The sequence below is a fragment of the Amblyomma mixtum genome, chromosome 5, assembly GCF_055824585.1.
Source record: "Amblyomma mixtum isolate Tamu chromosome 5, ASM5582458v1, whole genome shotgun sequence".
NCBI lineage: Eukaryota > Metazoa > Arthropoda > Arachnida > Ixodida > Ixodidae > Amblyomma > Amblyomma mixtum.
This window is the reverse complement of record NC_143016.1, coordinates 45405726-45418642: the sequence shown is the minus strand read 5'-3', so window position 1 is coordinate 45418642 and position 12917 is coordinate 45405726. Positions and strand designations below refer to the sequence as shown.

The window sequence follows — 12917 nt, the reverse complement described above, 5'->3', positions numbered from 1 at the left end:
CCGATAGACTGCATGACTCCCGAAGGCTGAACCAGTTAGCAAAGGCGAATATTTTAACTAATCCTATATATCAGTCGTAGCTCAGTTGGAGTGCCAGACCTCGTGGCAAACCAAATCAAACCACCAAACCAGACTTCATGGCTTTCCGTCGGCACTAATGCGCGCGCACCATGGCCACGTGACCATGGCGCACCCTCAGTAGCAGACGAAATCAACAAAGACCGCAGCGCCAAGTAGCGGCGAGACCAAAAGTGTTTTAATGCCTTGACAACAGATGGCGCCACCATACTGTTCTTAGTTCGGTTGCCGTTTGCGCGCTTGTCTGTAAACAGGTGCGAGGCGAGCGTCTGCTGCTGTAGTAGGCTGTAGTGAGGACGCCGGCATGTGCGTCCGCGCGTATCTGCGTTGCTGTAGGAGGTAGACTCGTGCTGTAGCTCGTCCGTTCTGGTCATCGCTGTCAGCGCCTCGCCCCCTCTCGCACAAGCCCGCGAAGCAGAGCCGGTTCGTGGTGCACCGGTTACGGGACTACCGCGCTCGAGTGGAGTGCGGGTTACGCGTCGTCGTCGTCATCACGCGGCCTCACGAGCGCAGCGGGAGTCTTTGAACCTCCCGCAAAGGCCGCGCGCGCGTGGCTAGGCTGAGAGGCAGCACGGCGCAGGTATCGCCGACACTTCGGCCCGGGAGGATTCGACGCGGTCGGTGAGTGGATGCAACTATGTATGACTTGCACATGTCGGGAGACCGCGAGTGGGTCTTGTTCCGCTGACCACGGTTTGTGCGTGTGACGCATCACCGGCCTTGAGCACGCGTGATTCGCATCACAAACATCGCAGGCTGTGTTCGACGCCGGTTTAGGATGATTACGAGTGAACCAAACTGGAAGCCACAAAGATTGTGTCATTAAGACGACTGTGACGTTAGATTATGAGCATGTTTGTGAACAGGTGCGGCGGCGCAGGAGCTCTCATTGTGTGGCAGGAACGGTCGTTCTAGTGAGCTGCGCGCTCGCACGCACGTCAATGCTTGTGATTCATTCTCCGAGTAATATCCTCTCTAAGCGTGCTGCTGACTGGCTAACATAATTCTGCGATCATGGTCGAGCGTGAAATTGTTCACTGTGCCATTGTGGACTATTGCAGCATGCGCTGAACGCAGCTTAATTATAATTCCACCCACTGGAATGTATGAACATACGTGTGCAGTTGTAGGCAATATATTGAATAAAGCAGTTAAATTATCCAAGCGTCAGCGCTGTGTAATGTCGTAAATTAGCAAATCGCGCCGAATCAATGCAGAACGTTCTGAGAAATTCATGAAGTTAACTCTGCCCAAACTTGAAAATGAACGTTGACGCGAATCACAGTGACCGCTGCACCTACGGTGCCGTGCTACTGGGGCGCATGTCGTACGAGTAGCTTTCTCTTCGTATGGTACCGAAAACATGGGATTTCCACCAATTGTACGTTCCTTCCCAGAGACGTATATCCTCGCCCGCAGAGAATATCTGGCTCTGGTCCTTCCTCTCCTGTCCTCATTTGGAACTTTTCAAGTTGGTCTGAAGTACTTGCGGGTTGATCAGACTTTTTGACACCAAGATACTTCGGCATAGTGCACTCATTTACCGGCCCCTAATGTTGGAGATTGCGGGGAAGAGGGCGACTGCGTTGCTGCCGCAGGCTTGAGGTACCCAAGCCAAGGCACGCACACAGCTTCTGGGAAACATATTTTCGAGAGAAATAAAATCGCTTCAGCAGACAGCGCCGCGGGCCTCTTACTCACGGACAATAGCGTGAGCATATCGAGCGCCATTTCAAGGGCGGATGAGCTTCTAGGCGAGATATCCCTCTCCCCATCCACTGAGTAAGTTTAGAACTCACTGTGAACGCAGTGGACGCTCTCTTCGCATGCCTGTAGAGCACCGGCGCGGAGGAGATAAGCGGATGCTGGGGTGACGCACGCAATCTGTCATGCGCCTTGACGCGGGGAGCGAGCGCAAAACCGCACCGCTCTTCTTGAAGGAAGCACTTTCAAGTGCTGCGGTTGCCATATCTCAGTACTGTTGAGTGGATCGCGTGCTATATGTCGTTTGCGGTTGGACCGTTGCCCTCTGAGCCTCGGCGTGTGTCATGTACATGTGGGCGTCACGCACTTATTCCCGAAAGGGCTACGCGGATAGTCAGAAGGCCGCGCTTTGTTCCATCTCCGCGTTGCTTCACGTAGCGTCCAGGACGATTTCACTAGAGGTCGTTCACACGGCTGTTACCTCCATAACACGGCTTCCCCAACGTTGTTCGGCCAGAGGTCTCAGTGTGGCACGTGTGGTGTAGTTCCGACTGGCCCATTAAACGCCGCGAGTGTCGCTGGAAGTTGTATGTTCACCCGAGCAGCGGCGCCGCGGGGGCCGCGCCCAGCAGATAAAGGCGCTTTGTTCTTCGGACTCGCGCGAGGCATGTGTGACATGTCCGCGGGTCTCCACCGTGCGACGTGGGCTGGATGGACGCTCGGGGCGTTTCGGGGAGTCCGAGACGCATCCTTATCCGCGCGTCGTCGGCGCTTATCGGCGACAGTGTTTGCCAAGGCGCGATTGCCGGACGCAGCAGGGGGCAGGGCGTAGCAGGCCGCGCCTAAAGTCACTCGAGCCTCGATCCGTGCGTGCCATGCAGCCGACTCTGTTGGGAACCAACGCGCAAACGCCTACTAACCATGTCTCAGCTTGTACAGTGCGGTGTACACAGTGTCACCGACTGAGGGCGACCGACCAGCAGAGGGCGCCTCGATAGCGTACCTTTGGCAGGGTGGTGACATCTCCGCCATTTGGGCGCACAGGATCTTTTCGTTACTACGCCCCGTGCAGAGGAGAGTTATCTTCCATATCTCTCCAATTAACGCTGTCCTTTGCCAGCTGCAGCCACCCTATTCCCCCGCAAATTTCTTAATCTCATCCGCCCACCTATAACTTTCTGCCGCCCCCTGCTGTGCTTGCCTTCTCTTAGAATTCAGTTTAACGACCATCGGTTATCTTGCCTTCACATTAAATACCATTTCTTCTGGATTTCGATTAGGATGTCATTAACCCCTCCTTCATCCCTGACCCACTCTGCCCTCTTCCTATCTCTTAACGTTACACGTATCATCATTTTACTTTCCATACCTCGCTGCGTTGACCTCAATTTAAGTTGAACCCTTTTTGTTAGTCTCCCCGTTTCTGCCCCATATGGGAGTACCAGTAACATGCAGCTGTTATGTACTTTTCTGCTGAGGGATATTAGTAAACTGCCATTTATAGTCTGTCATTTATGATATGATGACCTGCCATTTATGATGTGACCAATTGAAAACTCGTGTTCCCTTCCGAGACTGTTGAGCATTCTTTCGTTTTCTGCATATTAAGTTTTAGACCCACCATTCTACTCTGACTGTCAGCTCTCTTCTTCATGCTTTTCAATTCATCTCCTGAGTGACTTAGCAAGGCACTGGTACCAGCGAATCGCAGATTGCTGATGTATTCTACATTAACACTTATCCCAACTGTTCCCCGGTCCAGGCCTCTGATTACCTCCTGTAAACAGGCGATGAATAGCATTGGTGAGATTGTGTTTGCCTTTCTGACACCTTTCCTTATTGGAATTTTATTGCTGATTTTATGGAGGACTGTGGTGACTGCGTAGCCGTTGTAGATATCTTCCAATATACGTAAGGCTCTTCTACACCGATTCCGTAAGGCCTGTATGACTACTGAGGTTTCGACTGAGTCAGATGCTTTCTCGTAATCTATGAAGGCTATATATAGGCATTGGCTATATCCTGCGCATTTCTCTATAGCCGCGTCAGAATATATTTGCCGAAATCAGCATTTTCGCGTCTTCGACACATGAGAGCGTGCAGTACTGCTTCCAGACATCGAAGTCTTATTTAGATTAAATTTCAGAGCCGTTCTGTTCAGTATTCTTTTCTAAGACGATCTATATGTACCGTGAGTTCTGACCCTATAGAACTGCCGAGAAATGGGCGAGCTGGTGATAATTAATGACGACTGAAGAGCGCGAGCGAACCAACGCAACAAGGCCACGGGATGAGCGCTCGTCCAATGCTTTTCTTGTTATTCTTGTGCTCGTCTGTTTGTCGTGAAATCTGTCTTTCTCTCGGCAAGTGATGTTCGATGGTGGATGACGAATCTCTTGTGGTGAGGTTGCGGCTGTTCGTGAATATCCTGCTTAGAATATTGAACTCGACCAGATGCGAGGTGTCATGTGCAAACGGTGAGCGCGTTGAGGGGTTTGTCGTCGCCACGGGCCATAGTCGAAAGGTATTCTCTAGGTTTGCTCGACTTGGCCGTTCTTCAAGAAGACACGAAGATGCAGCTTATGGCGAGCACATGTGAGTGGGGAGCGGGGCGTTAATATTTCAGTACTGTATCCACCGAATTATCTGCTCCACTGCTATGTGCATGGGTCACGAAGCTGATGGGAATGTACTTACAGGCTCCCAGTTAGTTGTGGCCTCTGCGCCGATACACGCTGTAAGAGCCGTTCAGTGATGTCGAATCTCGAACCGTATAATGTGCGGAGCCACCACGTAAAAATGAAACGATATGTACTCGAATGGAGATACTATCACGTGGCTCATTTTGATGCCGGTGGTGTAATAACGCTCGAAGGGAAAATTAGGGAGAGAAAAGAGGGAGGGAACTTGTTGATGAGAAAAACCGAGTGAAGTAAATAAGACAAGCGAGGTATCAACCAGTGGTTTTGTTTTCCCACGATGTTTTTCACCCGGAGCCTCACGCAAGGGATGACCACGTTTTCGCCGATTGCGCAAGAGAAAAACCAGAACCTTTTAGCCAAATTTAGGGGTAGATCCAGCGATGCACGACATTAATGATGGGTGCACTTGCACTGAGGTACACCTGGCCAAAAATTCACGGAGCAATGCGGCGGAAAAAAGAAACAACTGCGACTGAATTTCCTCATTGCAGCAGCATGCCGTCTGGTGTGTGATCCGACCAGGGTATAGTATGGACCGTAGTGTAAGGCTTTTATGTAAGGCAGTGTGCCAATAGCTTCAAAGCTGCCTTCTTAGGTCGCGGAGAATTCCGATTTTCCAAGGCTTTTGTGCTCGGTAAGCTTTTGACGGTGCGTGTCGGTGCCGCTCTGCGGCTGAAAGTGCGAGCTGGCTCCCCTTCGCTGCCGCGAGGCAGAAACCTGTTCTCCCTTCGTCACGGGACCACGAATGGACGGGCTGTCCCACTCCCTCCCTGTGAGGGTAGTAAAAGGTTCTCCGGCAGGCCCGGCGTCCCGCCCTGGTCACTCACAAATCTATAGGTCGGAAAACAGTAGTACTACTATTACTTGTGTTGCCGTTGTTACTATTACTACTAATAATAAATAATATTCGTACTAAAAATTTTGAGCCCTAATTGAATCTGCCAGTGACAAGAGCTTGGCTGAATTCACCCCCGACCCCATTTCTCAGTGGATGCGTCACAGATTTAAAGAGACAGAAGTGAATCACCTCCACACCACACAATCTTCCAGGAGAAAAATGACGTCGTGAGTCGTTTCCTGTCTGCATGAGGTGGAAACGACACTTCGCCAGCGGCATTCCGCTTTTGTGCTTGAGGTGCGCGCCGAGATAAGAACTCGCGCGTTCAAAGAGCCGAGCAGCCTTCACCCGAACCCTTCGCCGGTCACCTCACGACGTGCAGTGAAGCGTTGCTGTGGTCGCGAAATCGCTGGAAGGCGTTGCCTCTAGGCGAAGGCAGAGACGGTGATGCGCGTAGCCTGTCTTGCAAGCTTTGTTTTGACGAATAGCAGCGTCATTGCACCGAATGCCTTCAGGGAGAAAACTGAAGCAGTGCTCGTCTACCAAGCGTCTAAGTGCGGACACCTGAGCACTGTCAGGAGGTGTGGAAATTGCCTAAAACGTTTCACAACTCATGGCCGAATCGAGGAAACCCCGTAGACCGCGGTGCGACGAAAAGAAGGGAGAGGAGAGGGAGAGCGCATTTAACACAACGATCATTGCAAACTAATTAGATTGCAATCGTAAGATTGATTTTATATGTCACACATGGAAGCAAGTATACCTCCTTTTTGCATCTGTTTGCTGGACACGATATTCGGTATGGTATTCGCTATCTGTCGATGTCAGCTGAACGCTGCCTCACCGCAATGCCAAGAGCTCCGAGTGCCAGAAGTACCTTCGCAGACCCCTATCTGAGAACCACTGGTCTTGACAGCGTGTAACAGAAAACAAGACTCTGTTCTCTACATGTGATCGAGGAACTGAACTTGAACTCAAGGTCACCGCAATTGGTGCGGGACTGGCGTGAGTGGAGAGCACGGAGAGAGGAATTTGTATCGTAATGGACTTGATCCGGCTCATGATGACTGTGATGATGTTATGATGATTGTGTGACGACAACGTATGTGATTCGCTGCTTCAATCTTCTGGTTCACACGCTGTGGCCAAGAGCTCTCCGCCCGACTGCATCGCGTTCCTTCTTTCCTCGAGCCTCAATTTCCCTGCGAATGGCAGCAGCCTTTTGCTTCTCTGGCACTACTTGCCCATATCATTAGCCCATTACAGATTGGTCAGTTCTTTCCGCAAGACTCCCTAAGAGAAAAGGCAGCTTCGTGCTAAATAGCAGCCTGCCGTCGTGCCTATATCGACGGGGGGTAAAACGCGCGTAAGTGGCGACGGGTGAGCGGCAGGAGCTGCTGTCGAAGACGCTGCGCTAATCGCAGCCCCCTCGATGAGCTGAGCCGTGCCTCTTCTACCGTGCGGCGGCGGTGGGCGCAATTAGGGGCCCCCCGTCTGCCGCCGCCCGTGAGCCCCCTTCAGCGGGCCGGTAGCTGCGTGCCGCCGGGAGTACGACGCGGCGAAGCCAGACCGCGCGCACTACGTAGGTGTTGTTCCGGGGCGAGTGGGGTCCCTGCCCGGGGCATTTTGCCCTCGCGCTCTCAAGCCGGGCACAAGGAGCGGCCGCGCGAAGGTGCATCGGCTCGGCTCCTTTGCAGTCGCGCCGGTGAGGAGCGTATGAAGTGGCTTCCCCTCCCTTCTTATTCCCGGCGGCAGCACGCTTTTCTCTTTTTCTCGGAAAGGGGGCTGCCCCGAGTGCCGGGCCCCCTCTTCGGTGGGGGTCAGCGGGGGCGCGATTCCATCGGTGCCTGTTTGCTGCCGGAAGGCGAGCCTACCGTCTAGCGCCCCGGGGTGTAGTGCGGTGCCGGCTTGGACGGGGGGGAGGGACATTGGCGGTGCAACACAAAGGAGCTCGTTGCGGGGCTAGTTAGTACACAGTAATGCAAAAGACTCGAGAGCAGGATATTCTCTGTGAAAAAAAGGACGAGAGACTTGTCCTGGAGTCCTCACTTGTGACCGCCCTTTTTGCGCTAATGCCTTTCGTGTGGCTTGTTCATGTAAGAATCATTTTATGACTCGAGTTATTGGATTAGAACACTAGCAGCGCTCGTATGCTTTTCGCTGGAGGCTGCAGGGAGTAGAGGGAATGCCGAAGCTGTTCTCGATGATGATGATCATGATGTAGCCTTTCCTTTGTAACGGGCGGGCGCCTACCAAAGGTGCCCTGGCTGGATAGGTGTGCTATTATTGCGCCCGCTGGTGCTGTTCTAGTGAACTCGCCTTGGATATATCAGAGGGGGCCGGTAGGGAGGGGCGTGAAGTCAGCCGTTCAACAATCGACATGGCTGTCAGCTGTTGAGGCTGTGGCGTTATTTATGCCGACACTCATCAACCACATCAGAGGAATTCAGGCTATGAGGGATGCCGTAGTGGAAGGCTCCAGAAAATTACTACCACCTGGGGTTCTTTAACGTGCACTGACATCGCGCAGTACACGGGCCTCCAGCATTTTGCCTCCATCGAAATGCGACCGCGCGGCTGGGATCGAACCCGCGTCTTTCGGGTCAGCAGCCGAGCACCATAACACTGAGCCACCGCGGCAGCTCTTTTGTCGAGAATTGTTGGGTGCGGATCTTCATCAGTTGTCAAAGTATTCGCAGCTTACAGCAGCCAACTTGCTGCCAGTATGCTGCAGAGCTACCTGCTTCAGAGCCTCCTCGCGCTGAGCCCGCAGCTTTCTCTCTCTTGTTTACTGCGCTGTGTTTACTCGGCTAATGCGATTAAACCGCCAGACCGTTATTCACGGCTAAGTCAATCGATCTGTATTTTTACCGCTGGCCCACACCCACGCTTTATTGCAGGAAGTCCGTGGACTGCAACACAGTTACATAAAAGTGGCGACCCGGAACATCAACCTCTAGCCGCAAGTCATACAGGCCGAAAATTACGACCAGATTCGCTATACAAAACCGCAAGCAGGGCACTTGCATTCGGTCGTGTTGCACAAAACTGGCAGGACAAGACCAAGGTATATACTAACACTGAACTCGAATCTTCGCTTAATAAGAAACGAAGCAACTTGTTTCTTCAGCCCTCAGAATCCACTTGAAAAGCAGAGCACAAAGCTACCGGCGTGTGCCTCTGAGGGACTGACGAGAGCGTACCATGCAGTGTAGTGGCATTATTGGGTTACAGTCATCGGCGTTGATGCATTCAAATCCAAAAATTTTTCTCGCCTAAAAGAGAAATTGCAATGATAAAAATTTTGGAGCGTAATTACAATTGTATTAACTATGTAATGAGCCGCGGCTTGTATCTTTACTTGGATCACGTCATTATGAAATTTAAGGCTGATTACGCGGCAGATCGCACCGGTTTGCAACTTCAGCGATTTTTTTTTCATTAACTTAATAAATTGTGTTCAGGCTCAAACATTTTTACCGAATAGTACATTTCCCATAGCGTCTATGTAGTGTTTTGTATTGCTCACAAATACCGCGCACGTTTTGAGAAAAAAAATTGTAGAAATGGTACTTTTCCGGCTAAAGAAAGAAACTAAAGAATATAAAGCATTTTCTGTGGGTACTTTGTTTTTGGCTGATACTAAAGCACAATCCTTCTGCATTGTTCAGGAAAAGTATCGCTCGTAGAAAAAAAAAACTATGTTTGTAACTTTTTTAATGAGACCTACTTTTGCACTCGTCTGGAAAATTCCTCGTCACCTGACACTTGTGACGGGGAATCTTTTCCAACAGAAATATTAAGGAAGCTTACTTTCGACAGTCCAATAAAGAGCCATACATTTTGTGGAAGTCTGGTGCGTTTGGCGTGGAGTTGATGAGCAGCAGCGAATGCAATTCTGCGACTGAGCCAACAATATGCTTCGCACCACTTCAGCGACCCCTTGCAAGCATATCTATTCAAAACTTACTTTGGAAGAAAATAAAATGAGTGTAGTGAACAAACGCCACTAACAGAAAACTTTCATGTGTTTGGTGTGTTGACCAGTTTTCGTCTTTATAAAAATCTTAAATAAAGAACTTTATTTAAATGTCCTGTAGCTAACAGGGGCCGCTGCAGAAAGCCACAGGAAAGCTGGTTAGTCGCCTGGTTCTTGGGAGGAGTTAAAATTAGTGTTATACATATACATTACATTAGCGACATAGGTATACATTACATATGCATTGCATTACATATAGATATGCATTACATTATATATAGATACACATTACATTACATTGTATAGATATACATTACAATTAGTGATATACATGTGTACATTACAGCATGTTCTTATCTGCGGAAGATTAAGTCAGAATGCAGAAGAGTGCATGGAGTCCTCTGCTATTAATCTGCTGTGTTATTCGTCTATACACTATGCGTTTGGACGTTACGAGACTGGTGACAAGTGGCGAAAGCAGCCGCACAACGGTCCCAGCGTCCAGTCGCGTTCGTCATCCATCTTCCCATTGCAACCGGCATGCGTGTGTATGTTTGTTTACGCTGGCGCACAGAGCACACCCGCTGCAATGAAATCCCTGGCTCTCTGTTGCTGTCTGGTCTTGCTGCTGGTGTCTGACTCTCCGGCGCAAGGCCAGGAGACTCCATCGGACCAGAAGCCGCCCCTAGACCACGATGAGTCTCCTGGTCACAAATCTTCATCAAGCCAGGATGTGCCCGTGGAGGTGTCGCCGGACCAGGATGTCTCCCCGACTGAAGAAGTGCCTTCGGCAACCGAGCCAGCCCCGGACAAGGAGGCATCATTCCCTGTCCAAGAGGTGTCCCCGGATCATGCAGTCTCCTCAGACCCGGAGCCCGCTCCAGGCCCTGAAGCAGCGGCTGCTCTTCTCTCGGACCCGTGCGCTTCGAGTGCCGACAACTGCTCCGAGTGCCTCAGGCATCCCGAGTGCGCCTGGTGCTCACAGCAGGTGTGTCCGAGCAGTCCGTGCAGGTTTTCAGGTTGTGCATGCTGTTGCGCTTTGAAATAAGAGGAAGTAGCCGGGATCATAAAGGGCTGCTAGTGAGGCGAACAGGTAATGGGAGTCTCCTGAATGACTTGACACTCGTGACAGAAATGTGGGATGTTTCCGCGCGCAGTCGTTGTTGTTGTTCACCTCATAGGATGGCGCATACCCACAGAGGGGGATCGGCCAAGAAGAGGGGTGCATAGAGAGTTTTGGAGATTTTTGCTTGTTTGTTTGGTTTTGTTTTCTGGGGAAAAATAAATAGATAAATTAAGTAATAAATAGAAATAGCAGAATGCTGGGGAAGAGAATCTTTATGAGAAAGCAGAAAGACCAAAAAGAAACAGGACAAGCACAACGCACGCAGGAGCTGGACTCAGCAAGATCTCTAGCATAGGGAGTTGATTAATAAATAAATGAATGAAAATAATAATAATAATAGTAACGGGGGATAGAAAAAAACATGTAATGATGTGTAAAAATTAAATAAATAAATAAAGAATAAAATATTAGCAAGGTAACCGTTTAGATTCCAGTAAAAAATTTTGAATGGCGGTAAAAACAGACCTGTGGCTGTAACCAAGAATGGTGGCCCCAAATGACAATATGATCGGGCTGCTCAAACTAAGGCCAAGCTGTTGCAGTGGTTGCTCTAAATATCGACGCGCAGTCGAAGGGCTGCAGGGATTTTCTGAGGCAGTGCATCGCGCACAACGTGAGGCGGAATCAGAACGGGCCGGTCAATTTCGTCTAACACGCAGCCGAGTGGAACGTTCCAACTAAAACGAGTTAGAAACTGCCGGTGCGCAGTTTTCGACGATGGCCAGCGCTCATTGCCTGAGGGGGCATTCAACTGTGACTGGCTGCCCCCTGAGAACCTCACTGACTTCGGCCGGTATTCATTCAGCTGACGAGAACAGGCATAGGGCCGCACTGCCGTGCTTACTTGGCGCATGGTGCGCACATACTTCTCTTTCCAGTTGCCCTTCCTATAAGTACCCGCTTGCATTTTGGTGAGACAAGCTGGCTCGAGTAGATAAGATAAAATAACAATAATAAAAGAGATCGTAAGACTATAAATCTAGATCGTATGAGACCGTAAAAGCAGATAATCAAACAACAAGACACAGACGAGTGGCGCCTTTGTCGAGGGAGGGAAAAGAGGTGTAAGATACGGCATTCGAGGCGCCTGTAGTCGACGTTAGCCTGTTTTGTCTGGCCGCCGGACGCCTTTCCGCCGCCGGCAGCCGGGACTGTTGGATAGAGAGGGGCGCTCGCTACGAGGGCCCTTGAAATCGGCCCGCAGGAAGCGACCGCGCTGTCGGGAGGTGGCTGAATATTGTGCATGCGCGCTGTCACGGCGGCTCTGAACTTAGCGACAAACGCACCAAGGTCCCGATCCTGATACCGCCTCGCTTGCAGTGGATCAAGTTTCGTCAGTCGCGGCCCGGGGATCGCTTTACCCGTTCTGTCTTTCTTTATGTTGCTGGTGTCTCGCATGTAGATTTTTTCTGTGCACTGAGCTCTGCTGGCGTTCCAGCCTGAACGGCCTCTCCAAGTGAGGCGTCCTTACGAAGCGGCACCGTTGACGCCGCGTCATAGTGGGCGAGTGAGAGTTTATTTCAACCGTGGCTGCTACTAATAATGGGATAAAATTAGAACCCTCGTGTTGGCCAAAAAAAATTTGATGTCGATCATAAGATTCATACGTTGGCTGCACGGAAGTGATGTCACCAGACCGGAGGTGAGAGCTATACGTTTCGATGTATCTCCACTGCGTCCGTGTCGCAGTATCGATAGGCACCTTCGGGGTAACGTCAAACCACCAGCTACATAGATGACCCGAAGAGATGCCTGGTGGTGTGCAGACAAACGTATAGGGGTCCACAAATAGAACCATGAAATAATGACAAAAGACCTCGATACGTAAAGGCATTAACAGGTTCTAATGATATTGCATTGTCAACACGTAATATAGTTAGGTGTCTCCGTGAATTTTATTTCACGCGCAACTGGCTTTGCCGCGTGTACAAAAAGTAAGACACCCGTTTTTTTTTTTTTAGCAGACCAGCTCCGAAGTCATGCAAATTTAAATAAGAGCAAGAGTCCGCATTCGACTCCACATGGAAGCAGAGCGTGTATGCAACGGCGTCACGATGGTTGGCAGGTTCATCATGCATTATTGCTGTTGTGTGGGGGCGACGCTCATGAGGACATACGCCCCGGCGTAGGACTTCCCTCGGGGCGTGGCCCGATGCAACCCGGCCTCGGTGCTCCTGGAGAGCGGCTGCGGCGGGGACGCCATCGAGGACCCCCAGAGCGTCATCGGCGGCGTCACGGTACGCGCAGACTGACTGTCATGCGCCACTCTTCGAAAGTCTGCGCACCAAGAGAGAGACCTGTTTGGTTGCGCAGGCATAAAATATAAGTGCATTATACGCAAATTAATTAAGGGCAGATGAGGGGCTCGTAAACAGTGTATGTGCGAAGGAGCCAACAAGGTGGTTTCTTTGGCCAGTTGGTTACTCATAATTTCGACGAAAGCGTAAGCGCACAAGAAGGCGGGATATGAGAGAGACGCAGGACACAGCG

The 12917-nt window shown here is 50.7% G+C and overlaps 1 protein-coding gene across 3 annotated transcripts in view; it reads left to right on the top strand.

The window, feature by feature from the left end:
* The first annotated feature begins 326 nt into the window (after positions 1-326).
* The window catches only part of LOC149341961 (integrin beta-PS-like), a 36648-nt gene continuing 24057 nt past the window's right edge, over positions 327-12917 (top strand). The window contains exons 1-4 of one of the 3 annotated variants that reach the window (XM_089544262.1): positions 327-699; positions 8223-8389; positions 9876-10289; positions 12557-12664. In XM_089544262.1, coding sequence (XP_089400388.1) covers positions 9891-10289; positions 12557-12664 — 507 coding nt within the window. In that variant the 5' untranslated portion in view covers positions 327-699; positions 8223-8389; positions 9876-9890. The remainder of the gene's footprint in view (positions 700-8222; positions 8390-9875; positions 10290-12556; positions 12665-12917) is intronic. The other 2 variants (XM_089544261.1, XM_089544263.1) reach the window with 2 other exon arrangements.